This window comes from Equus asinus, chromosome 9, assembly GCF_041296235.1.
Source record: "Equus asinus isolate D_3611 breed Donkey chromosome 9, EquAss-T2T_v2, whole genome shotgun sequence".
NCBI lineage: Eukaryota > Metazoa > Chordata > Mammalia > Perissodactyla > Equidae > Equus > Equus asinus.
In genome coordinates, this window is record NC_091798.1 from 96,289,048 (window position 1) to 96,314,731 (window position 25,684).

A 25,684-nucleotide genomic window follows, 5' to 3' on the forward strand; every position below is an offset into this window, starting at 1 on the left:
GTGACCCCTCACCCCAGGAAAAACGCTCCCATCAGCAAGGGGCGGATGGATGATGATGCTAAGAAACTGCCAGTATCCGAGGAACGGGTGATGGAGGGACAAGAAAACAGACGAGTGGACGCACAGGGAGGAGAGGGACAGAACCACGAGGATACAGTGCTGGGACGCACAGACCTCAGGGGGACCCCAAGGGGCCGTTTCTGAGGACAGACTTCAAGCTGTAGTGTAGGTTTGTGGGGGGGACATGCTGTCGGGGGCCTCGAGCAGGAGTGACAGGTCTGACCCACTGGGGCACCCTGGACCTTCCTTTCCTTTGACGCTTACCCCAAATTTAACCCTAACCGGCATGCCTGATGCATGGGCAGGGCTCTGCAGGCCTGGTGCGCATGTCCAGCAGAATGGCGGTCGTGGGTGGCATTTAAGACGAGTGGGTGCCAAGACAGACAACTGCCAGTATCCGAGGAACGGGTGATGGAGGGACAAGAAAACAGACGAGTGGACGCACAGGGAGGAGAGGGACAGAACCATGAGGATACAGTGCTGGGACACACAGACCTCCCAGACAACCCAGACAACCCAGGCTGCCTGGCGACCACGATCGAGAGCCAGAGAGACCCCAGGCAGATCTGACAAGACTCAGCAGCAGTAACAAGAGCTTTATGAAGAGAGGAACACACTCAGGTTAACCTCCCCGACACGGGGCTCTGAGGTGAAATATTCACAGCCTGGAAACATGAACACCCGGAGGAAAGGGACACTCTGCCGAGAGTCGCGATCTGAACAATCCCAGGTGGGCGTCCACACCTAGGTGAAGACCCTCAGGGAGCGAAGGGTGAAGGGCACTATGGGTCCGGAAGGAGGTGGATGAAGGAGCTGCTGTGGGCCATGGGTGGAGTGAGTGTCCTCTGCCTGGAGCCCGGTGGATCACTGCATGGAGAAAGAGAGAGGGAGAGAGAGAGAGAGAGAGGAAGAGAGACAGGCGGCTGCTATCCTGGAACCCAGGCGATGGACGCCCCAGCTCCACCAGCCGCAGGTGTGTCCCCAACACTCGGAGCTGATCAACCAGCTGTGCCAAAAGTGAGATGACATCAGTCCTCCCCAAGGACTGAAGGACAGGGCTGCTGGCCCCGGGATCAGACACTGCAGTCCACAGAACCCAGTCCCACCCCTCTGGGGGTGCCCGCCACTGCTGGAACCCACGGCCTGCTCCTGCCTGTGGAGCCCCAGGGCGGGACAGTGGCCAGTGCTTTAATATTGGGGTACAAGACCCTCCTCTCAGCAAACAGTCTCCCCCACGGGGAGGCCAGAAAATCTCCTGGATTACTCATTCCTGAAACTCAGCCCCAAATAAATTAAGGTGGTGACCTTTAACTTTCTCTCTTGGTGAGCTTCCCCCTGCCACTTCTCACACCGGTGCCCATCTGCCCTCCCTGACCACCAGGATGGGATGGGGTGCCCACCTGGAGCAGCATGCTGAGGCCCAGGTTGCGGTGCCTCCTCTCCAGCTCCGACACGGCCTGCAGCAGGGACCTGAACCTCTCCGCCGGGTCCGCGTCCTCATCCTCCAGGGACCCCTCCTCTTTCTCTGCCTCCTGGAGGAAGCGCTCTTCCTCCTCAGCAAAGAAGGCCCGAAGCTTCCTGTAGTCCGTCAGAGCCTTCTTCCTGCGGTCCATCACATGTCCCTGCAGGGCGGGTGGGCAGCAGGGAGGGACACCTGTGTCCTCGGGCAACACCCTGAGACCCCCACCCCACCACTGCCCAGCTTGGGGAGGAGAGTTGAGTTTACTGCAAAGCACTCAGCTGTGAACTGAGACCCTGACAGAGAGGGTCAGGGCACACACCAATGTCACCTTGACAGGCGGACCCCAGACCCCAAGCCCACCCCCACTTGCCTTCCACACGGCGGCAGCAGACTCAGCCTGGCCGTGCAGGTCCCGTGCATCATTCAGATCCTTCCTCATGATCTCCACAGACCCCTTGTTCTCCTAGAGAGAAACGCTGGTTACGCGGTGGGGGCCCCATCTGAAGGTTGGGGCCCCCTCAGCCCAGTCTGCTAACAGTCTGAGCAGAAGTCAGGCCCCAGCAGGTGGTCTTGGCCTGCTGACACTGTGGAAACACACTGAAGGCACTAGGGGGGTCTTAACAAACCCACTAAGCTCTCTCCATCAAGTCTGACAGAAAAACCTGTGCTAAGGCTCTAACCAAGTAACGAGGCAAGACAGTTCCCTCAGATCCCGTGTTACTGGCACCAGCCAAGAGATGGAGAGTGGCTCTTTTGGGGTGAGCACGGCCACACCAAGGGCCTGTCCAGTTGCTGTGCAGTGACCGGATGGGTGGCATCTACCAGCAGGAGAACCCAAGCTGCAGTGCCCCGCCACCTGCTCCAGCCCCAGTGCTCAAGCAAGGACCGCAGGACCCACCCCGACAAAGGAATCCTCAACCGCCACACGGATTGTTTTGGGACCAAAGGCTATCACTGTGCCCTCCCCCCACCCAACACAGGCAGGTCTCAAAGTCCCCGCGATCTCTCTAACATGGAAGGCTTTGACCCAGGGTTAGGTGCCCCATGCAACGGCCCGAGAGCACAACGGAGAAGATTCCAGAACGGAGTGGGTGGGGGAACCCCGGGACGGCCGACAGCGGGTGAGACGGCGGAGTTGTGGGGGCTCGCGCCTTGGCAGACCGAGGGGCTGACGGCCTCAGACCTCGTCCCCAGGACTGAACCCGGGGGCGGGGGGACGCAGGGTGACGTTATATCTGGGGGCGCGGGAGTGAGGCGCCGGGGGAGTGGTATGGGGGGGGCGGCGTCGGCAGCAGAACGCCTAGGCGGGTGGGGGAAGAGACAGGACGGTCCCAAGAGGGTAACTCGGGGAGGAGGAAGAGATGGGGGGAGCGGTGACAAGGGCGCCGTCCGGGGCGGGGATCCGGGGTTGGGGTTGCAGATGCGGATGGGGGTGGGGAGGGCCCCGCACCTTGCCGCGCAGCGCCTTCCTCCAGCGCGGCTCCCATTCGGGCGGCTCGGGCCCCGCGGCCATGCGGCAGGCGGCGCACAGCGGGCCCCCGTCGGCGCGGCACAGGAGCTGCAGCGCCGCCTCGGAGGCCGGGCCGTCGCGCGCGGGCGCCGCGGCCGCCTCCTCGAGCGCCAGCAGGCGGCGGCTGAGCGGCGGGCGGCCGGGCTCCACGGCGCGCTGCCAGCAGTCGTCGGCGCACTCAGGGCACGGGAAGGGCCCGTCCTCCTCGGCCCAGAAGCGCACCACGCACGCCCGGCAGAAGCGGTGGCCGCAGTCGGCGCGCACCGGCTCTCGGGGCGCGCGCTGGCACAGGGCGCAGGCGGCCTCGGCGGGGCCCGCGGGGAGCGCCAGGGCGGCGGCGGCGGGGCCCTCGGGGAGGGCGCGGGCGGGGGCCGGGCGCGGGGCGGCGGAGCGCCGGGGACGGGGCCGCGGGGACCGGGACGGAGAGTGCGCACAGGAGCGGGCACGGAACAAGGATGGCGACAGGGACGTTGGGGCCCCACGCAGGGTCCTGGCAGCAGCGCGCTCCACCACGCAGGGTCCTGGCAGCGGTGTACCCCAGCCAAGGTCCTGGCAGCGGGCGCCCCACGCGCCCGGGTCCTGGCAGCGGGGCGCTTCTCGCTGCCGCCCGTCTGCCGCTCCGCGTCCTCGCACCCTGAAATCTTACAGGGACTGGCCTTTCCCCCATAAATGACTGGAGGGCGAGTGGGAAACAAAGGTTTATTATTTGGAGAGTCCATTTTAAAAGTCTTTTGTGGAAGCTGCCAGGACCCGAGCAGCGCTCGCACACGCACACAGCCCCCCGCGGCGCAACGTCCACGCGGGGCGGGCGGGGCTGAGGCCGGCGGCGCGGGCCTCCTGCGCGTGCGCCTCCGCGCCGACCGCCCCGCGTGGGCCTGCGGGCGGGCCTGTGGCGCGCGCTCGCCCTGACTGGGCCTCCCGCGGGGGCCGCCCCGCGAGCCTCCGTCCCGCAGCGGGGCGCGGGCCTGGAGTCCACGGCCCCTCGCGGCCGGGCGCGGGGTTCCGGAGGCCGGGAAGCGCCCCTTGACTCCGAGCGGAGGTGTCCGAGGAGACCCGCAGCCATGGCCGCAGGACGTTTGTTAGCTTTTCTTTGGGGAAAAAAAAGGTCTCGGGGAGGACCGATCTGTTTTTTATTTTGGAAACAATCGCGCAGGTAAAAAAAGTTCACTGTAATTTGGCACTACGTGATTTTTAAATTTTTTAAAAAATGTATCTGTTATTCCATACAAGTTCAACATTTTCCGAGGTATTGCTTTCCGGTTTTGTGGGAGTTTTTAAAAATCTGGTATATGCTTGGAAATGCACTAAATGGGCAGTCGGAAGCGTGGCTGGAGAGCTGCGGCTTGTCCAGTGCGGTGGTGGTCAGAAGGAGGAAAGCGCTGGATGATTTTTTGGGTAAACTAGGAACGTGGTCTAGAGAAAAGTAAAAAAAAAAAAAAAAGAAAAGAAAAAGTCACTTGAGTAAACTCCATTAATCCTGTGAGAGGGAAACATAACCAGGCACAATCACTAACGGCAAACTAGAGAAATTTCAGCCACAAATACACAAAGGGTTCATCAAATTTGGTACAGAAAAGTACAATGGAAAAATACGTGCCCCCACCGATGTGATTTCTCTGTCCACAGAAAAAACACAAATGCCAAGTAGACGTGAGAAAAAATAGACACTCTGACCGGTTGTTAAGAAACAGGGACACAAATGAGACTTTTTTCCCCCTATTGAGTTAGCAGACCCCAAAAACCTGATTTTGCAGATACTGTTTCTGGGAGGCAATGTAACAATATGTATTAAGGACCTGCAGATTTTTCATTACCTTTGGAATTCCTTTTCTCAAAATGTGTTCTATAAAAATAACCCAAAACGGAAATAAAGCGTTTTTTGGTTTGGTTCGGAGAAATGTTTGTCATATCACTCTGGAAAAAACCAAAAACCTTAAAGTTCCAATGGTAGGGGACTGGCTCAGCAAATTGTAGTAGCCATCAATCTGAAAATGAGTGCACAAGAGACTTGTGGAAATGAGGAACAGCAAACGTTTCATAGCCCTATTCCCTCTCCCAAGTACATTGTGGAGTTTGTTCCCCACACCAGGCGATTCTCTACGATACCACTGGGTGTCCTACGATTTAACTCAGCACTGACCTTGCTAGCCTGGAGATCGCATCCCAGGTTGGGGTCAGTCTTCCAAGACTCGCCCCACTTCAGACGGAATCCCAGGTCCAGGTGTCACCTGTGCATCTGAGGGCATGGCTGTGGAGCGGAGGTTCCAATCGTGATATCACACCGTCCTTCTTCCTTAATGCCAGCAGAATCCGAGTTGTGCAGCATCTGCACTTCCCAAGGCGGGTTGAGAGGAGTCACCCTGCACTTCTCCCCCAGCCTCCTCTTCCACACCCTTCTCTGCACCCTCCAGGTGAGAGATTTAGCAGGTGCTGTTAGAGGACAAGGTTGGGGGGGGGGCGGGGGAGAGGCGCATGCTCTCCCTCATCTGCCTCTCGAACCATCCAGAAAACTGAAGACTCCCACTTTCATGTCAGAGGCAGAATCGGAGCTAGTGGTGGTCTGGATTATTGCTCGGAATTATATTTAATAAAAACCCACAGGACAATAAGATGCTTGCTGGTCTCTGGGTATCTTGGTGCTCTTGAATTCCCATCGCTTTGAATAAGTCAGAAAATGCCTCACCACAAAAGGGCAGAACTCCAAATTTATTGGGTTCTAAACCATCTTTCTTTCTCTCAAACTTGTATTTTAATTGGATTGATATAAAATGTTCAGGGATTAAATTGGCAACTCTGAAAAAGTTCTCTTACAGAGAATATAAGAGTTTGATAAAGTTTTTTTAAAGGCAACCAAAATGCAGACCACCAGAATAGAAGGTAAGGATTCTGAAGGGTATCAGAATCCGCCACTCCAAAATGTCCCCCTTCAGCATAGACATTTGGAGCTGGAAGCAAGTGAGAATCAACAGATACGGAAAGATCTACCCGGGGCTCCCCTTATCTGACCAAAAGCAGAAACTTCTGAGAAATGAGAATTGCCATAAATGCCCTCTTGGGGGAAGTTTTATGGTCACGAAGGAGAAAGTCAGTGCCAAAATGGACCTGCACTAATAACCTTTATTGTCCATTAACTTCACCCAAATATTTACCTTCCCACAGTTTACCACCCTTGGAAGCCTCAAACCCTTTTTCTTTGTCTTGTCGCTTCTCTGTACATTTATTCTTTGTTAAGATGCTCTAGAAGCCCAAGTTCTAACCACCCCTTCGAGATACTCACCACTGAGTTTTCTCCTCCCTGATGTGTGCTACACACACTAATAAACCGTTTTTCTCTTGTTAATCTATTTTTTTGTCACTAATTTACGGGGCCCCAGCCAATGAACCTAAGACGGACAGAGGAAAATGTTTTTTCTTCCCCTAGAGTTTTAATTAGAGGAATTTGTAATTCCACATTTGCCTTGTGTATTTGATGTGTGTGTTTTATTGCATTTCGGGTTACCCTATTTTAAGTTTTATTCTCACAAACCAGGGTGTACCGAAAGGGTTGGTAAAGAGACCCTCAGTGATGTGTGTAGGGGAAACAATTGAAGATACGAGGGTGGTCAGGTTAAGATTTGATTCCATGGAAATTTCCTGTCTGGCACCTGGAAAAGAAATTGAAAGTAATTAATTTTCATAGCTCTTAAAAGGCAGAACTAGGACTAAGAAATACAACTTTACTAGGAAGTAAATTTGAATTCATTGTGGTTGCGATATTGTGATTTATAATAAGAAGCATATATTCGGTCTCGTCCTGTTCCTGGCACGGAGCTCCCTGGACTCTCCTGTGATGAGAGCCATAAAGGGGTCTTGACAGTCACAACCAGCCCCTGTCACCCACACCTCAGCTTACACTAACAAGGTGATTCTGGACAGCCCCTGAGGATGGGGCTGGTCGCCAGGGGAACCAAACACGTGATTAGAGGCTGGAGCTTTCAGTCCCACCCTGGACCCCCGGAGCGGGGAGGGGCTGGAACTTCTGGATCACCAGTGGCCCATGATTTGATCAGCCTGTGTGATGGAGCCTCCAGAAGACCCAAAAGGATGGTTCCGAGAGCTTGTGGGTTGGTGGGCACGTGGAGGTGCCTGGAGGAGGGCAGTGTGCTCGGAGAGGGCCTGGGAGTGCGGGGCCCTTTCCTGGACCTGCCCTGTGCGTCTCTGCACTGGCGGTTCTGAGTTATATGCTCTTACAAGAAACAGGCAATCTGGCAAGCAAAATGTTTCCTGAGTTCTGTGAGCAGCTCCAGCAAACTTGTCCAACCGGGGAGGGGTCGGGGAGTCTCTGATCTGGAGCCAGTGGTCAGGTGCACAGGTGATACCTGGCATCTGAAGGAGAGGCGGTCTTGTAGGACTGAGCCCTTAACTTGTGGGATCTGACGCCACCTCAGGTTGGTAGTGTCAGAATGGAGTTGAATGGTGGGACCCCCGCTGGAGATGCAGAATTGTTTGGTGCTGTGGAGAAACACACCCCACTCCACACTGGAATTGGAGTCAATCCTTTTACAAACAAGAGCCCCTCTCTTTGAATGCCTCAACCAAAGTCCAGAGTGGGTGTTGTGCTGGTCACTGACGTCATGGCCATGACCAGAGAAAGGGCTTGAGTACCAAGCAGTCAGACCTCTCGTTGGGGGCTGGGCCTAGCACCAGCCAGAGACAGTGAATTCTGGGCAGGACTGGACTGCACAGAGTCATGTATCAGCCAGGGGCCAGGGGAAGAAAAAGGGGAGATGATTAAGAGGACACTGGAAGGCCTTGGGGTCACCTGCTGGGCTGAGGAGCCAGATGGACATGCAGAGGACCTCTCAGGAGACATCTCAGGTAACTGCCACTACCACCCGCACCCCACAGCCCAGGAGCCAGGCCGGGGTCCAAATCGCTGCCAGGAAGCACCTGGAAGGTGTGCTGGCTGCAATCCCTGCCCTCCCCAGGAGCCTGCCGACTCCTAAAACTAATGATTAAACTTACAAATGGCGAATGTTAAGTTTCCTTGAACATTCCAGTGTTATAACAAACTTTGGACAATGTTCTAGGTTTTCAACTTCAAAATCACATCAAAACCAATTACTCAATTTTACATTTTAATTGCAATTATAATGCTAATCTTTTAGACATTTTAGATGTCAAAACTGTGAAATAATTTAAATCCTAAAAACCCTGGGGCCGACCCCGTGGGGCAGAGGTTAAGTGCACACGTTCTGCTTCTCTGTGGCCTGTGGTTCGATGGTTCGGATCCCGGGTGCAGACATGGCACCGCTCGGCAAAAGCCATGCTGTGGCAGGCGTCCCATGTATAAAGTAGAGGAAGATGGGCATGGATGTTACCTCAGGGCCAGTCTTCCTCAGCAAAAAGAGGAGGATTGGCAGCAGCGAGCTCAGGGCTAATCTTCCTCAAAAAAAAAAGTAAATAAAAGTAAAAACCCAAACATACTGATGGTATTTCTAAACTTAAATCAATACTAGTAATAATAATTCTAAGACTTTGAGCCACTATATATATTTACATATAAGTAAGTCTAAAACTATTACATTATCCCGACCCAAGCAAATTGGAGTTTCTTTCCCAGGGTCCTGACGGAATGATCGATAGGGCCCCAAGGAAGTAGAGAATAGGGCCCTGAGGAAGTGGACGATAGTGTGGGGACCTGAAATTGGCCACCCCAACATATGTCTCTTTGGCATCAGGATTATTTGAGGCAGATTGCTTTTGATAAACTGGGACAGGGAAGGAGGCTCAGAGGAATGGAACTTGCCCTTTGTTAGGACACATTTACATTTGTAAGGTAAATCTCTATCTGTAAAAGGTGTCTCCCTCTCTGTACCAGGAAGAAGAAAGGAGATGACCTTCTCTCTAAAAACTCTTAATCAATACCAAAGGCGAGGACTTAAAATCTGCATTTTATTGTGCTTCTCTGGTAACCTCCTGTAACTGACTCCCCTCCCCCTCCCAACGTTGGCATTTCTTTAAGGATTAAGCATCTTTCCTTAGGCTAGGAACTGATTGCTGAGCTCACCTGTGACAGCCCAGCTCCAGACGATAGACATGCCTCCTGCTACGCCCTCTGAGATAGCAGACCACTACCTGCTGTGTCCATCAAGCGCTGTGCTGACGGGGCAATCTTGTGACTATTGTGGGAGGGACATTTCAATCACAAGTGAAACACCCTGTTTGGGGGTATATAACCACTATGTGCACCCCACTTCTTTGGTGCCCTTTCTTCCTTCGGGAAGAAAGGCCCCGGGCCATGGTTCCTCATAAAGCTTTGTTTAATTTTCTCTTGCTATTCTGTCTCATGTGAATTTAATTCGTTCTCCGGCCAGACGAACCCACATTTGGGGAGAGGAAATGTCCTCCTCCCCTACAATAGCATCTCGGCTCAGATCACATGATGGGGTTGTCAGCTGTAACCTGGTTGTCGACTAGAGTGTGGACGTGAACTCAAGAGCCTGCTTCCAACTCTGCACATTCCTCAAACTCAAGATCCACCTCTCGCAGTTCCATCCAAAACTTGCAATATCTCGTCTCAGTGAGCTCGGGCTGCGTAACAAACACCACAGGGGGGCTCAACCCACAGTGTTCATTGTCTCCCACTCTGGAGGCTGGAGGTCAGAGATCCAGGCGTGAGCAGGGCTGGGTCCTCCTGAGGCCTCTCCTGCGTGTGTAGATGGCCATCTTCTCCCCATGTCCTCACAGGGTCATTGATGAGGATCAAGGCTGCCCAGGGAGAGAAGCTCAAGGTGACTGCCGTACATGCCTATCTATATCATCCTCCAGGAAGCACAGGATGTCCTGACCTGATCCGATTTGATTCTTACCTAAAGTTATAGGACTACCCAATAACCAGACCCCACCTACACTGATACCATTTTAAGGACTTTTTTACATAATCTTTCCTTTGTCTTGTAAAGAGATAACTCACATACCTATGTCTTAAATTTAGCCCTACCCTAATTGCATGCTTGCTCTCACTGCCCATGGGTCCTGTCCCCATGCCTGCAGCTCTTCACTGCCCGTGGGTCCTGTCCCCACGCTACTCCATGCTATTCTCTGAATGAAAGAGCACTACTGCCAGACCTCGAGAGTCCAAGAAATCTTTGTTTTGACTCCTCGACTCACCGAGCCCCCATCAGTCGTTCCTCCACATGTCTGTCTTCATCTCCTTTTCTTATGAGGACACCAGTCACGTGGGGTCAGGGCCCAGCCCAGTGACCTCATTTTACCTTCATCACCTCTTTAAAGGCCCAGCCTCCAAGTCCAGCTCCATTCTGGGGTCCTGGGCATCGGGGATCCAACATGCGAGTTGGGGAGGGGCACAATCAGCCCACAACACTCCCCGACGCCCGGCGAGGGAAAGAGCACCAGGGCGCTTCCTTCCTGGCTCAACTTTGGGAATTTGGGTTCTTGCACACTCCAAGGATCGCACACTGAGCCATGTCCCTGATAGTCATCTCCCTGGAGATGGGACACAGGAGGGAGATACAAGTTGACAGCTCAGTTCTAGGAAAGGGGCCTCTTTCTAGGGCAGGACGTCAGCGGTGTGTCCTGAGCTCAGCCCTCCGATTCTGATTGTTGAGGCCCCTGCAGAACCACGCTCCTCGGCTGCCTGCCGCGGGCGGACCACCTAGTCTCTCCTCAGCTGCCCGGAGCCCGGGTCAGGGTTGCCGGGTGAGCTGGTATTATTATGGACCTCCAGGTTCACTTTCCCAGAGTGCGGGGCCATCTGGACGGACGTAAAGAACAGGAGAAGGAGGACCCGGAGACGTAGACAGGGCACCCGCACGAGCAGCCCGGCGAGGAGAGTAGGGGCGCTCCCGGGAGAAGGGGCGGGGCAGCTACAGTGACCACGCCTTCTTTCTTGTGCATCCTGACCCTCTGACGCCAGGGGCGGACCCTGCAGGGACTGCCCCTCCCACAGCTGGCCAATTCCTGCAGGCAGGAAACAGCTCACCGAGAGCACGCCCTTCGAGTGCGAGCCCGCCGATGCAGAGCCCACATCCACCGTCTCCCCTCACACTCTGGGCCACTGTCCCCCGTCCTCGTCGCCCCAGGGCAGGTTCCAGACAGCTGGGGACAGCCCCTACGGCCCAGAGCCTGCTGAAATTACTCAAACTAGCCAATCCTGAGCCTATTTGCCTTAACCTCACCTTTCCGCAGAAACCACAGCAAAGGCCTTGCCCAAGGTTTCCCCTCACTCCCCTGCCTCCTGACAGACTGAGGGCTACTCCACGTGGCCCTGCTTGGTGTGGCTGTCCCCTCCTTTGGGATCTGTGAGGACAACAGCTATCTTTTCAATAACAGTCATGTCCTGATCTGTTAGTCTCACCATGCCTGAACACTACTACTACTACTAAAATCCCTATATTTTAAAACAGTGAGACAAGGCCCAGAGCCAGAGGTGGCAGGGGTGTGGCTGGGCTGCAAGGTTGAGATTTAGGGTGATTGTCCGGTGGCCATGTGCAGAGCAAGGGCTTATGTCGGAGGGGGATGTGACCAGGTTCCGGAATGTCTCAATGCCCAGATGCAGAAAAGTGGACTGGTTGTAGAGAGGCCAAGAGCAAAGATGGATGTTCTTGCGGATCCTGGGGGGCTCATCCCAAATCCCTGCCCCTATGGGAACTGCACCAAAGCTGTCCTGGGGTGCTGGCCGACCCACGGAACCAGGAGGAGCAATGTGGTCATGGATGGGAACTGAGGCTGGAGCACAGGTGCCATCACCTGGGCTGTCTGTGTATAGTGCCATCCCAGACAGAGACGTGGAGTGGACAGAAGCTCACGTTTGGGCCTTTGTGACTGCTTTTTAAATCCCTTCAGACACGGCCTGGTGCCTTCATTCAGCCCATCCTGGTAAGAACAGGTTATCTGCCATTTTTCCAGGAGCAGCAGCACCCCTCTCCTTTCTAAATTCCGAGGAAGTTGCAAATAGCATTAAAACTGCTTACTTCTAAAGGCAAAACCAAACATTCGTTGTGGAAAAACAAAGCCGTGGAATAAAAGTGAAGATCAGTCCACAGTGGCAAGGTTGAGTTACACAGGGTGTGTGCAGGCGCCGGGAGTTACACAACCAGGGAAAAGGATTAGCGCGGCCCTCGAAAATCTGAAGGGAAGCCCTAAGAACAACCAGATAAATCTCTCTTATCAGAAGCACATTTTGCAAAATGATTGCCCCCCCCCCCCCAAAATCTGTATAATAGGGAAAAATTCAGGGAAAGGTGTTACTACAGGTGAGGAGAAGTGGAGTAAGGAGCAGGGAAACAGGCAGATAGTCGCATGTGCCATTTGGGAAACCCATGCAGGTGTGGGTACTCTGCCAACCAAAGGCCACTGGGCCCGGTCACTGGCCACTGCACCTCAGCCCCCCCCGAAAACCATTTCCTGAGCCCATTCCTGCTTTGGGGAAATTGCAGGAGACTTACTTCTCCAGAAAGGTAATTTGTGCTTAGATTTTAGAATTTATTTGCAGTCCCAGCACAGGACTCAGGAAGGGTGCTAGGTAGAGAATCTGAAGTGCAGATAATACCAGAAGACGCGGCCGGGGTCTCTGGAATCGGCTCGAAGGAGCCTTTAAGGAGACCTGGTGGCGACCCTATTTCCCTGTCTGCGCCTGATTTATGGATGTAGAATTCCAAACGCGAAACCATCATCCCCACCCTGTCCACGACTCTCTCCCTCCTAAACGTGCCGGAAAAGCCCCACCTCTCCCAAAATTCTGGGCCTGCCAAGATGACGAAAGAACAGCCAAGAGCGTCGAGAAAGAAACTCCAAGTCAGTTGACACTGCGGGCGGCTCTGGGAAGAGCCAGTCCAGAGCCCGGGCTGCCCTCTCTGGCCGACTCCCCGCGGATGCGGTGCGCGCGCTGGGGGTCCCTGGGCGCGACGGGGATGCGCGGGGCTCGAGGAGAATGGATGGTGCACAGGCCAGGGGCCACAGAACCCCTCCAGGCCGCCTCGCTCTGGAGTCGTGGGCGATGGGGCGCCGGGGGCGCAAGGAGCGCAGCGCGGGTGGGCGGGCAGAGGGGCTCGAGGCCTACAGCAGCGCAGGGGCGCGGGGACGCAGGGGCGATGAGGAGTACAAGAGCGCGGGAGTGCCCGAACGCAGAGGGGTGTCGGGGGGCGCAGACCCCCACTGGCCGGCACGGTCCAGGGACCGCCCGCGCTGGACCAGAAGGAGCAGCAGCCTCTGGTGTCTTTTTCGAAAGGACCCGTCTCGATTGGTTCAAACTCAATCCAAACCGTTCCTCAGGAGAAACCGATTGGCTGAGGCGCCTTCTCGAGTTTTCCATTTTCCTGTTATTCCACGGCCTGTGCGGCGCCCCTCCGTTTGGTTTCTGAGTTCGGAATCTGTTGTTTTATGCACATTTCTGCCTTAATGTTTCCTCCCCTTGTCTTTCGTGTCCTCGTGATTTCCTGACACGCGTGTGACGCAGGAATGCGGCGGCTTGGGGGCGGGGCGCGGGGGTCCTTGAATAAAGCCCGGGGCGGGCCTGGCGTGTCCCCGGATGTGTCGGGGGAGAGGCCGGCGGTCCGCCCCCCCCGTCCCCCTCCCCCCATCCCCACAGCTCTGCTTTCCCAGGTCCAGACCACCGCTCCTGAAAATATAAAAATACGAAATGTAAAGAAATACTCCTGTTATAAAATCTCCTTAAGTCTCGTTTTCAGATCCATGTGTTTTCTGTTTATATCTCCTCCAACACTGCTGGAAGCTGCTACATTTACTCTCAACGCTCCTTAAGATACTTTAATCACTATACCTGGACAGTAAGTAAGAGAAGTAAACGGTATACACGTGGTGGGGGGTCACTCTGGTCGAAGAACATGTGACCAGAACCGCCCGTAGCTCGGGCGCGGCCTCCGGAGCGTTCTGCGCCGCACAGACCCCAGCCCGGGCGCGCGCGGTCCCTCCCAGGGTGGCCGGGCCGCTCAGGACCCAGGGGTGAGCATGTCCTGCCTGGGCGCCGAGACGGGAAGGCGCTCACCAAGTCCGCAGGCTGTGCGGCCATCGCCGTGCGCGCTGCTGTTTCTCACACTTGTTTTCACCGTCCTGTCTCACCGCCCCAGCTGTGGTCGCCTGCCCTCCCTTCACACCTGCCTCTGGGATTTCACTGCAGACCTCGTCTTTTCTAGTTGCCGAAATAAAATGGAAACGGTCGCTTGGAAAAGATCACCCCGGAAAGCGACCCGGTGACCTTGGGCAGAACGAAGGCCAACACCTGCCTATCTCGGGTCCTGCGCACGTGGGTCCAGGGGCCCTGGGTGCGGGCGCAGCGGAGGGCAGGGCATTGGAGAGAAGGGGTACCCGGCCCCCGCCACGCGGGGCATCTCGGGTGGCGGCAAGAAGACGGCCTTTGTCCGGAGGGAGCGCGCCGGAAGCTGTGCTGGAGGACTATGGCTGGCCAAGCCGTCTTTCTCTTCTCAGTCCTGCAAGCATTTGCCTTTTCTCTGCAAAGCTCCATAACACGCCCGGTAATTTGACCCGCCCACCTTCCTCTGGCTGAACCCCAAGGATTAAAACTCATCCTCAGGAAGCTTTTGAGGTGTGCTTTGCGAATCTGCAGGGTGCTGCCTCCAGGCAGATTCCTCCCTCCCTCCCAGCAGGCTGTGTGCGCAGCGTTACCTTAGCTGCCCCCATATGGAGAGAATCAGCTTCCACGGAGGGAGGAAAAACCCAACATCTCTGTGTTTGTCACTGCAATGTTTCATTTATAGGAAATGCTCGTTTCTGAGAATTTTAAAGAGACCTGGTTTCTTGGCTGAGTGAGGAGAGAGCTCCCTGCACGTGCTCGTGGAAAAGGATGGCGTCATCGTGCTGCAGAGAAACCAGGGAGGATAAACTGCTCATTTCACGCAATTGCTCATTCATTGTTTTTATGGACTCGCTACCAGCACCAGGCACTGCACTCTACAACCATTAAGAAAAAAAAAGTTTTGATTTTGGGTTTTTTTGTTTCTTTTATCATCTAAATTCATTTAACAATTACTCTTTCAGGCTGTTACTCCCAGCCCCACCTGGATTCTCTTTTATAGACTGAGTGATTTGATTTGAATAATAGCTAGTATAATAGAACTGATTCCACTGTAGTAAAAAAAAAAGAGAGAGAGAGAGAGCGAGACAGCAATGTGAGGCTGAGCTGCCAGCCACCATCTTTCCTTTTCTGCTCTTTGACTTTCTCTACCCCACTCTTCGCCTTCCCTTTTCTTCCTCCCTCCTTGTCCCCCTCCTTTCTTCCTTCCTTTCTTTCTCACAAGGAGAACCTCAGTTTGCCCTATAGTGTGCCATCTGTCAATACATGATGTTGGTCTTTATACCAAGACAGCTGCCTCAGTCAGCTCGGGCCACTCTGACAAGCACCACAGATAGCTACTCACAGTTATGGAGGCTGGAAGTCCAAGGTCAAGGAGCCAGCACGGTCAGGTTCTGGTGAGAGCACTCTTCCAGATTCAGGCAGCCACCTTCTCACTGTGTGCTCAAGTGGAACAGAGAAAAAGAGAGAAAAAGCAAGTTCTTTCCTCCTCATCTTATGAGGACGCTAACCCCCCATGGGGCCACCCTCATGACCTCATCTAACTCCAATCACCTCCCAAAGGCCCCACCTCCAAATACTGTCACGGTGGGGATTAGGGTTTTCAACATGTGAATTTGGGGATGGGGGACATAAACATTCAGTCCATTAATTCTGATCCTGATTTCCTGGCAGTGACCGGCCTCTGTGTGGGAGCAGAGCAATTTCCAAATCTTAGCGCCTTAGAACTTACCTGAAGCCATTCCCAGAAACGCTCTCCTCCTATCCCACCCCACCTTTTCTTCCAAGCCTTCCCATGCCACAAGGAAGCCAAGAAACCTCACCAGGACCTGGTGGGAGAACCAGCTTCTCCAGAGGCTGGCAGCACCAAGGCAGGGTGAGGGGACTGTGTGTGCACAAACAGCCAGCACTCCCTCCTCCTGCATGGGGCCTGCAGGCCGAGGGGCAGCCAGGGCCAGTGCCATGGGCTGGAACCGGGCCAGACAGCGGGGCTGCCCTGAGAATGCCCCCGTGCTCCATTCAGTGCTCTGCTGTGGTCTTCTAGGAATTCTTAATAGTTTTTGGACAAGGCAGTCACATTTTCATTTTGCTCCGGGCCCTGCAAATCATGTCACTGATCATGTGACACATCCATACCGCGTCCTACCCAAACCTCAAGCTCCTCGGTCACAGATTTCCTATGACAGATGTCTGGGATGAATACCTTTGCTGCTGAAGGAGTTCAGGACAGGCCGCCCCAAAATACGCCATGTTGTTGTGTTGATTATTTGGGGCTGAAGGCACTTGACAAACAGCAAATGCTGGAAGAGGCTTTCTCTGAAATCCTGTCTGCCTAAAGACAGGTCCTCCAGAGGAACTCGGCTGCCATCAGTCCCTCCTGGGAGTCTCCTCAACCAGAGAGACTGACTCGTCACTGGAGGCAGACTAGAAGGGCACACCCAGACTCGGTCACAAATGTCATGCCTCCTGGCTGGTCTCCTAAGGGCACAGTCATCTTTCCTGAAGTCATTTACTCTCCCTGAGAGGCCTACATTCCCCCCTACTCCCCCTATGAAAACAGATCTAAGCTCTGAAATCCCATCGCTTTTGGGATATTCACTTTTTCCCCCTGTGATGTCCTCATGCATGCAATATTAAACATGAATAAACTGGGATTCTTTTTTTCCTGTTAACCTGCCTGTTGTCAGTTTCTTTCATAGACCTAGCTATTGAACCCAGGAGGGTAGAGGGAAAATCTTTCCTCCCTGACATTACAAATGTGTTAACAGCTTCAATATCTTCTGCCAGTGAGCCTCAGTTGAGACAGAAAGCCACGCTGAGCATGGCGAATTGTAAGAACAGAAGGTAGCTTGTGGTCAGAGAGGTCTATGCCAAGGAGATCTACAGGCGAAAGGAGAGACTTTTGCTTTGAGTAAAATCAAGATCTCCTGTGCAAGATAAGCTTCAGACTGCTTCCAATGGTGCTGCTGGAGCGAGATCAATCATTTTTATGCATTGGTCATTAAGTCTCCGGTATAAAAAAACAGTAATGGTTACAAAAACGGGTTGAATAAATGATCCAGAAGAAAGCTTTTGTCTATTTCCTGAAGGTGCTTGTATTCAAAGACTTTTCTTAAGAAACAGAATCAGCAATTGTGGAGTTGAGCACAATTTCATCTCCAGTACTTTCATCTTTCTTCTTCGGTAGAAATCTTAAGATTTCTGACTTTTTTTTTTTCCTCAGAAACTTAAACACAGAGCAATGCATTTTTATTTTGTTAATGTTTCTCTTCTACACACCACATGATAAATATTAGTCTGTCTTTTAAATGAGATTCAATATCCAAATGTTAAAAAATCTAGGTCGTGGTTAGTGTGGAGCTGGTGCCAAGCGGCCAGACTTCCAGCGCCAGCTCCCACTTCACCAGCTGCTTCCCTTGGGACACGTTTGCCTCCGCCCTTGCTATTCGTCTGAGATGGAGCTGACAGCGCGCACCTGGGAGGGCCGTTATGAGCACTACATTGAGTTAAGTACTTATTAAGTGGTTACCTAGTTCATAACGAGCTCTATAGAAATGTTTGTTAGATAAACTACATATTTTTAAAGTAAACAGATAAAATGGCTAATGCTGAGCATGTCCAAAGCGGCTCAGGGGACCTGCAATCTCAAGATGCCCGATGGCCTTCAGAAGATGGACTCGCATGTACAGGGCGCGGCCTCAGCGTACAGGTTTCTTCATTCAACAAACACTGACTGGGCCTCTGCTATGTGACAAGCTCTGTGTTCACCCTGGAGATTCAGAAATGGAAGACACATTTCTTGCCCTGGAGATTACAGCTTAGTCTATGTTCTGGTGGGAGAGAGAAAGGCTCATGCTCCGTATTTATGTGCCGTGGGCACAGAGGCAGCCCAGCTGAGGCAGCCCCGGTTGTTGCTGGGTCAGTTCTGAGGAGAGGACAAAAGGGGGCCAACAGGACTGAAGCACTAAATACATGCCTGCACCCTGCCAGCTGCTTCCCACCCGTTGACTCTCAGCACCCCATCACGCAGGCATTGATATCCTCATTTTACAGAAATGGAGGGGCAGAGGAGGGAGGGGGCCCAGCACAGGCTATCTGAAGGGTTGAGGCCCTGGCGCATCTCTCCTCCCTGATCTTCCTCATTCCCAAACCTTCCAGGGAAAAAAGTAGCCCGTTTCAGCTTCTTCAAATGTATGCTGGTCTTGGTATCTTGAAAGCACCTTACTAACTGACCTGAACACAGTGAGCCATTTTGTCTTTTGGGGGCGCTGTTGTTCCCTGGCCTGTTTGGATAATGCTCTGGCTGGTTCAAGCCGCCAGGTGAATGACCTCCAGTCCAGAGTTTCGTAAACCGTGACATGGCTACCAATCTTTTAAAAATGCAGATTCTGACTCAATACGTTTGAGGCAGGGCCCAAGATGCAGCATTTTTAATGAACTTGCCAGGTGATGCTGAAATAAGTGAGAAATGTGAGTTCACAACACCTTATATTTGCTTTGCGAGTTAGAATAATAAGGGAATTTAACCCTGTGTGCATAGGAATTAGCTTAATAGGGGAGACAACTTGGGAACTGGTGACTTCTGTTGAAAACAAGACAGCAGTCCCCAAACGGAATCACTTAAGCAAGGCCCCAAGTCACCAAACCAAGACTTATTAATTACAGTTCCTGCTCTCCCAGATTGGAATCCTGACCAGTCAATCAGGAATCACAGCACTAGGTAGGTAACCTGCCTGATAGACCCCTGCTGTTCCCTGAAGGAAAGTAACCTGGCAATAAGCAACCTGCTTTTTTGCCTAGTATAACTTCCTTGTTCCTGCTTCCTTCTGCCTATAAAAGTCTCATTTTGTACGGCTTCTCAGAGCGCCTTTCTATCTATTAGATTGGATGCTGCCCCATTCGAATCAAACTTTGCTCAAATAAGCTTTTAAAATGTTTGATATACCTTAGTTTCTCTTTTAACAGTTCCATAAGCCTGTGTTCTGAAGAGTACTTAGGGAATAATAGTATCGAACCCTTGGAGACATGAGACTACATGAGATCATCCATGTCAAGCACTCAGCATATGGCTGTCACCTCAGAGGGCTCTGTCCCGTAGGCATTAATAAGGATAAGAAGGATTAGTGTTTCCTTTGAAACCCACGCAATTCCTCCCTCCAGTTAAGCCGGCCCCGTTGCTACCCTTCCAATATAAGCACCTTAATATATTTTTAGTACAAGTTTCTCTCCTTCCTAACGAGTCTTTGGCATTTACTCTCGAATCTAAGAGAAATTTATCTCCTTGGCTTTTGGGGGAAAAAATATTGGAAATAAATGGTTAAGGCAGTTGGAATCTCCCATCCCATTCTTCTGCTGAATAAGCATCAACTTTCCCTCCCTACTTCTTGGCGTCAGAAAGAAATGACCCCTGTATTTGCCTCCTAGCCAAAAAAGACCGAGACGTGGGCTTAAAACCGGTTTTTATTTCCTGTTTTCGATCCGTCCAGACAGGAATAAACGAAGACACCTCTCCCGTTACAACAAAGGGTTTGAACAAAGATGCTCTGCTTGACTCCGTGCGCGCAGCAGACGCGCCTTCGGATTGGTTGGACTATTGTCCAATAGGAAAGAAGAGCCGGGATCCACTATTTACATAAACTTTTCGCGGTCCCGGCGGCGCGCGGGCTGGCTATCCAATAGGATTGTACAGCTTTGGAGCCTTCATTTGAATATGGAGATGATAAATAGTGGTGCCCGTGATACGTTCCACTCGTCTCGCTCCCGTTAGGCTGCGTCACCCTGTCTATCCGTCACTATGCCAGAGCCCTCCCGTTCAGCGCCGGCGCCCAAAAAGGGCTCCAAAAAGGCTATTAGCAAGGCGCAGAAGAAGGACGGCAAGAAACGTAAGCGCGGCCGCAAGGAGAGCTACTCCATCTACGTGTACAAGGTGCTGAAGCAGGTCCACCCCGACACCGGCATCTCGTCCAAGGCCATGGGCATCATGAACTCGTTCGTCAACGACATCTTCGAGCGCATCGCCAGCGAGGCCTCCCGCCTGGCGCACTACAACAAGCGCTCGACCATCACGTCCCGCGAGGTGCAGACGGCCGTGCGCCTGCTGCTGCCCGGCGAGCTGGCCAAGCACGCCGTGTCCGAGGGCACCAAGGCCGTCACCAAGTACACCAGCTCCAAGTGAGGCGCGCCGCGCGCCCCGGAACCCAAAGGCTCTTTTCAGAGCCACCTCCCTTGTTCAGAAAGGAGCGTCCCACGTAGTCTGGCTGTGACGGGCTGTTGGGTGGGTGCTGTGGGGGAGACGGGCGTGCGTGACGGGGACGCGAGTCCCGCGATCAAGCTAAGCGGTTTACCCAGCGGCGTACGACCCGCGAGGCCCGCGGGGTGAGCCTCGGCCCGGCCGGAAGCCGGACAAGGCGCGGGCCCGGCGCTTGCGGGCGTGCGCCACACGGGGCCTGCGGGTCTGCGCGGGGCGAGCGCCGTGCGGGTGCCGGCGCGCCCTCTCCAGGAAGGCCTCGTGCCGCCTCCCCCTTATCGTGTCCCCTCGTGGGTCGGGACTCGTGTGTGGCCGTGGTGCTCGGGGAGGCCCCGGTGTTGGCGCGCAGCCCCCTAGGGCGTCCTCCTCGCCTTTGCCACAGGGCGGCCGCGGGAGCTTCCTGCGAGAAGCGTTTTAGCAGCATTGAGTCTAAGCAGCCCCTCGTGGGCAGTACGCGTTCTTGCTTGAAAAATCAAGACGGCCACCGCGCAGACACCGGTCTCCTCCCTCATTCTCAGCTACAATCTCTCAGATCAGAAGATTGTGATGTTTTACCCGGAAACTATATACTTTCTAAGCTCACTTTTAGTCAATGGGGGCCGGCCCTGTGGCAGAGCAGCGAAGTTCACGTGCTCTGCTTCGGCGGCCTGGGGTTTCCTTGGTTCGGATCCTGGGTGCCGTCGCGGCAGGCTAATCAGGCCGGGCCGAGGTGACGCTCCGCACAGCACGACCAGAACATCGTACAGCTACGTGCTGGGGGCTTTGGGGAGAGGGAAAAATAAAACAAACGTAGCACCTTTTTAAAACAGTGAGTCATACCACAGTATGCATAATGGATGACCCATCATAAATGAGGCGTGCAGGCCTGACGGGGGACCAGGCGGTGTCCCACGGTGCTGGTGACTCCCAAACCACTGAGGACGCCTCCGAGAGCAGCCCAGTCTCCAAGAGCCAAAACGCCTTCTGGGAGCGGCATCGGAGGCTGGGTTCCCACAGCTGGGCAGGGGCTGTTTCACTTCCGCGGCCTCAGGGCGCGCACCATCTGCAGTGACTGCCACGCATTCGGCAGTTTAACCTCTTACTGTCAACGTAGTAAATTCATCGTCTAGCACTTGCAGTTACTTCTTAAAAGGACAGTTTTTCTCCCTTTCATAGTCTTTGGTTTAGGCCATAATTTGGCTTGAAATTTCTAGGTCAAGTGGGGTGCAGTCTCTCAAATGCATTTCAGATTGTATACCTGCAAAATATCCCCCCAGTTCCTTCCAGGTCTTTAGTTTAACCATTTACCTTAGTTATTTCTGACTCAATATTTCCATTGTGATGCATCCTAGTTACCTTTGTCTCTATTCTCAGATGCCTGGTGAACTGCCTTCATTTAACCTTCAACTGAACACCTTTTTCAGTTGTAACATTATAGACATGGGTTCTGTGTATGTCCCAATTTTCTTGATCATAAAATCTCAATGGCAGGGCCTGTGTCACCTTCTTGCCTCTTCCTTAACAGCTTCGGTCCCAGAAAACAGGCTGGGGCTGCCTGTGCAGCCTCAACGCCACTGTTCAGCAAATAGAGGCAACGTTTTTTTTTGTTTACTTCAAGCTAATTGTGTCCCAGAGAAGTCAAAAGGACTGAGAAATTAATGTTTTGCATTACTACACAACAAAACTTATTTTTATATTATTGTATTTGGGAATTGTAACGTTCATTTTACGTCATTTCATTTTTGGTACTAAGCAGTCTTGTCACCTCCGCTAGCACAATCTATTCCACTCACTCGGCTAGAGACAGTTTCCTTGTATTAAACTTGTTTTAAGCTCGTTAAGGCAGAGAACCTCGTGGAACTGAGAGACAAATTTCACGTGGCGAGTGATCATTAAGATATTCACTCCCAATTTAAGAGGCTCAGGGCTTGGACCCAGCCAGCAAACAGACCCCTGCTTCATAGAGGAGAGAACTGGATTCTACAGTTCAGAAAATAGTATGTATCTTGAGAGGATTAAGGTTGCTGACTTTTGATGACAGATCACTGTTTAATTTTTGGATAACTAGGAAGGCAAAGAACTGAGTAAAACAGCTATGACAAGATTTCCATTTCTACATTCTCATTTTTGGAAATGTTTCAGAGCGTAGATCTAGAAAACAAAACAAAGACAGAGCATGCTATCATTGTATACTGCTGTCCTTGTAAGCACACCACCACTGTAAACGCCCATGGATGCATGAACTAAGGGAGTCAGACAGGAAGGCAGGGAGGGACCACCACCCATTTCATTAAAATCGGCAGATTTCACTAAAGTTTTTCGTTTGATAATTATCTATCAAAGCTTTTGCTTTCAACAATTGTGTGCCGTCCACAGGATTTTTTAAACACTGACTTTGTTACCTACAAGTACTTTTAAATTTCAATTTACATACTTCTTTTGTAAAGAAAAGTGGTAGATAAAACACTTAACTAAAGAGTAAATCTTATATTAGCATGAAATTCTAAGGCAATAGTGGAATGGAAATATGAGTTAAGGGAGAAAAAAATCATCTAAAATACCTCATCGTTAACGAGAAACGTGATCACGTATTTTATAAATTATGGTAGTAAATTGATATTCCAAAAGATACCTTTACAAGATTAATCTGATCATTTTGTTTTTAAAGCGTCTTATATTGGGATTTGCATCCTTGCAACTATTTCAATTAACGATAAAAATATTTTAGATACCAAGTCTGAATAAAGTTTAAAAAATTCTTTTAGAGCGGACCCAACGAGGGAAAAGGAATGGGGGTTTCCAGCCGCCTTGCCGAAGACGCTGGGGGCAGGGGACGTTTCCTCCGCAGCCGCGCCCACCCAGCCTGGCACGCGACTAGCTTCCTTTGGACAGACGATTTGCAAAAGCACGATTATCTTTTATTGAACATCTGTTCCTTGCCTGAGACCATGACACCTCTCAATACATCTAATTCACAAAACGGCTCAAGGAAGCGGTTATTAGGGATCTCTTACAAACAAAAAACAAGCCAAGAAAAAAGCAGGCAATGTCCTTTCCAGAGCTAAGAGTTTTCATTCCGAAGAGCTTTCCCTGAGCCAAGATGACTTTCCCAATAAACACCATGAATTCAAAGAAAGACAAATGTGCGTCACTACAGCTTCATAAAAAACTTATGTGGCTTAACGGGGGAAAAGCTAATTCATTTGGGGAAAAGAAATTCTTCTTTTCGTAAATTGATCACCCCCCCAATCGGCCCAGACTTAAAGCTACCCACACCAGGGGGCGGCTTATTACATGCTGCACGCACAAGGCGCTGCGTTTTCACCGAGCTTCCGTTTCCTTTTCCGTTTCAAAACATCCTGCCATTGCAGGATCCCTCCACGTAAACATTTTTTTGGAAACGTTCATTGCTCGAAAATAAAAATGTCTAGTCTAGGCAGGGATGCAGCGCCAGGCGCCACCACCGAAGCTGCGCGCCAACACCCGGGGCCTCAGCAGGCGCGTCCTCTGGTGCACCTCCGGGCTCCCCCGTCAGGGACACGGGTGTGGGGGCAGTGGTACGAGGTCTCTCTGGCGTAGATGATCCGCGCCCCCTTACCCACACGGCGCACGCCACGCGGAAACACTCCGGGCCTTGAACGGAGTCACGCGCGCAAGCGCCGGAAATGCACTTTCCATCCGCCAAAAACCCTTTGAGCTGACAGCTACTTCGCCTGGTGTTGCGTTAATAGTGCTGGGCGGACGCAAAGTGCTCCATTGTCGCCCCAGTTTTTGTCCCCGGTCTCTATGGAGAGCAGTCAGCGTTCTTGCCTTTCTGTCTCGTACACCCGAGCGCGCGCACACGGTTCCGCCGGGGCCCCTCCCGCTAATCCGGGAACCGCTAGTGCGCTTACGAAACCGGGCTTACACAACATTCCATCGTGTTCGAACCCTTTCTCGATCGTGTGGGTGGCTCTGAAAAGAGCCTTTGGGTTCCGGGGCGCGCGGCGCGCCTCACTTGGAGCTGGTGTACTTGGTGACGGCCTTGGTGCCCTCGGACACGGCGTGCTTGGCCAGCTCGCCGGGCAGCAGCAGGCGCACGGCCGTCTGCACCTCGCGGGACGTGATGGTCGAGCGCTTGTTGTAGTGGGCCAGGCGGGAGGCCTCGCTGGCGATGCGCTCGAAAATGTCGTTGACGAACGAGTTCATGATGCCCATGGCCTTGGACGAGATGCCGGTGTCGGGGTGGACCTGCTTCAGCACCTTGTACACGTAGATGGAGTAGCTCTCCTTGCGACTGCGCTTGCGCTTCTTGCCGTCCTTCTTCTGCGCTTTGGTGACGGCCTTTTTAGAGCCCTTCTTCGGCGCGGGAGCCGATTTGGACGGGTCAGGCATGATGGCGAATCTCTCTAAATAAAAAGAGCCCAACCTCTGAGCAACTCTATTTATAAGTCTTATATTCAAATGAAGGATTAGGAGTGTCTAATTTCTGATAGGGTCAAGTGTAGTGTAACGTCATCACTGGGAAAGGCATATGCAAATTAGGGGATGCCGGCTTCCTATTCTGATTGGTTACCGTCGACATCCAATGGGACGGTGCTGGCTCGCCTACCTCCGGATCATATATAAGGGCTCACGGGCCGGCTGATTTTGTCACTTCGCGTTTTGGTTTTTGGGTCTTTTCTCTGTTCGCTTGCTGCTCGAAAATGTCGGGCCGTGGTAAGCAGGGCGGCAAAGCGCGCGCGAAAGCCAAGTCGCGGTCTTCGCGCGCGGGCTTGCAGTTCCCCGTGGGGCGCGTGCACCGGCTGCTCCGTAAAGGCAACTATTCGGAGCGCGTGGGCGCCGGCGCGCCGGTCTACCTGGCGGCGGTGCTCGAGTACCTGACAGCCGAGATTCTGGAGCTGGCGGGCAACGCGGCGCGCGACAACAAGAAGACGCGCATCATCCCGCGCCACCTGCAGCTGGCCATCCGCAACGACGAGGAGCTCAACAAGCTGCTGGGCCGCGTGACCATCGCGCAGGGCGGCGTCCTGCCCAACATCCAGGCCGTGCTGCTGCCCAAGAAGACGGAGAGCCACCACAAGGCGAAGGGCAAGTGAGGTCGCGGCGGCCGGCCAGGAACGGCCGTGCGCCCCCGGGCACCCGTGACACCAAAGGCTCTTTTCAGAGCCACCCACAGCTTCGAGGAAAGAGCTGCGCTGAGCCCGCTCCTGTGTGCGCCGGCTGCAGTCCGGGCGCACGGGGAGCCCGGCCCCACCGTGATGGGCGTGCGCCGAAGCGGAGGGGGGCCGGCCTGCCTGTTCGTTCGATCCAGGCAACGCTCCTGCGACACGTGTCTACTCCTTCCTTGAAACACCCCCAAATCTTTCCTGGGGTTCTGATCCCACTGATCCC

The 25,684-nt window shown here is 53.1% G+C and overlaps 4 protein-coding genes across 4 annotated transcripts; 2 read left to right on the forward strand and 2 right to left on the reverse strand.

Annotated features, from left to right (window-relative positions):
• Positions 1 to 641: 641 nt before the first annotated feature.
• RNF187 (ring finger protein 187) lies at positions 642 to 10,195 on the reverse strand. Its single transcript, XM_070517348.1, has 5 exons — positions 10,185 to 10,195; positions 2,973 to 3,666; positions 1,893 to 1,985; positions 1,461 to 1,682; positions 642 to 927 (listed from the first exon to the last, which is right to left on the reverse strand). The coding sequence occupies exons 1-5, from the start codon at positions 10,193 to 10,195 to the stop codon at positions 925 to 927; spliced, it is 1,023 nt and encodes a 340-aa protein (XP_070373449.1). The 3' UTR covers positions 642 to 924.
• Positions 10,196 to 19,551: 9,356 nt separating this feature from the next.
• Positions 19,552 to 20,308, forward strand: LOC106821823 (H2B.U histone 2). The gene has a single exon (XM_044778090.2). It carries the CDS (start codon positions 19,880 to 19,882, stop codon positions 20,258 to 20,260), a length of 381 nt encoding a protein of 126 aa, XP_044634025.2. The 5' UTR covers positions 19,552 to 19,879; the 3' UTR covers positions 20,261 to 20,308.
• A 3,013-nt stretch (positions 20,309 to 23,321) lies between these two features.
• Positions 23,322 to 25,402, reverse strand: H2BC26 (H2B clustered histone 26). The gene has a single exon (XM_044778092.2). The coding sequence runs from the start codon at positions 24,683 to 24,685 to the stop codon at positions 24,305 to 24,307; it is 381 nt and encodes a 126-aa protein (XP_044634027.1). The 5' UTR covers positions 24,686 to 25,402; the 3' UTR covers positions 23,322 to 24,304.
• Positions 24,997 to 25,389, forward strand: H2AC25 (H2A clustered histone 25). The gene has a single exon (XM_070517998.1). It carries the CDS (start codon positions 24,997 to 24,999, stop codon positions 25,387 to 25,389), a length of 393 nt encoding a protein of 130 aa, XP_070374099.1.
• Positions 25,403 to 25,684: the final 282 nt, after the last annotated feature.

What these genes read in the sequence shown, in the direction of transcription:
- LOC106821823 (XM_044778090.2), top strand. Translation starts at nt 19,880, where the DNA reads ATGCCAGAGCCCTCCCGTTCAGCGCCGGCGCCCAAAAAGGGCTCCAAA.
- H2AC25 (XM_070517998.1), top strand. Translation starts at nt 24,997, where the DNA reads ATGTCGGGCCGTGGTAAGCAGGGCGGCAAAGCGCGCGCGAAAGCCAAG.
- RNF187 (XM_070517348.1), bottom strand. An exon ending in GGAAGGCGCTGCGCGGCAAG is followed by an intron (nt 1,986 to 2,972) that starts GTGCGGGGCCCT and finishes GTTTCTCTCTAG; the next exon opens with GAGAACAAGGGGTCTGTGGA. An exon ending in CTGCTGCCGCCGTGTGGAAG is followed by an intron (nt 1,683 to 1,892) that starts GCAAGTGGGGGT and finishes CCCGCCCTGCAG; the next exon opens with GGACATGTGATGGACCGCAG.
- H2BC26 (XM_044778092.2), bottom strand. Translation starts at nt 24,685, where the DNA reads ATGCCTGACCCGTCCAAATCGGCTCCCGCGCCGAAGAAGGGCTCTAAA.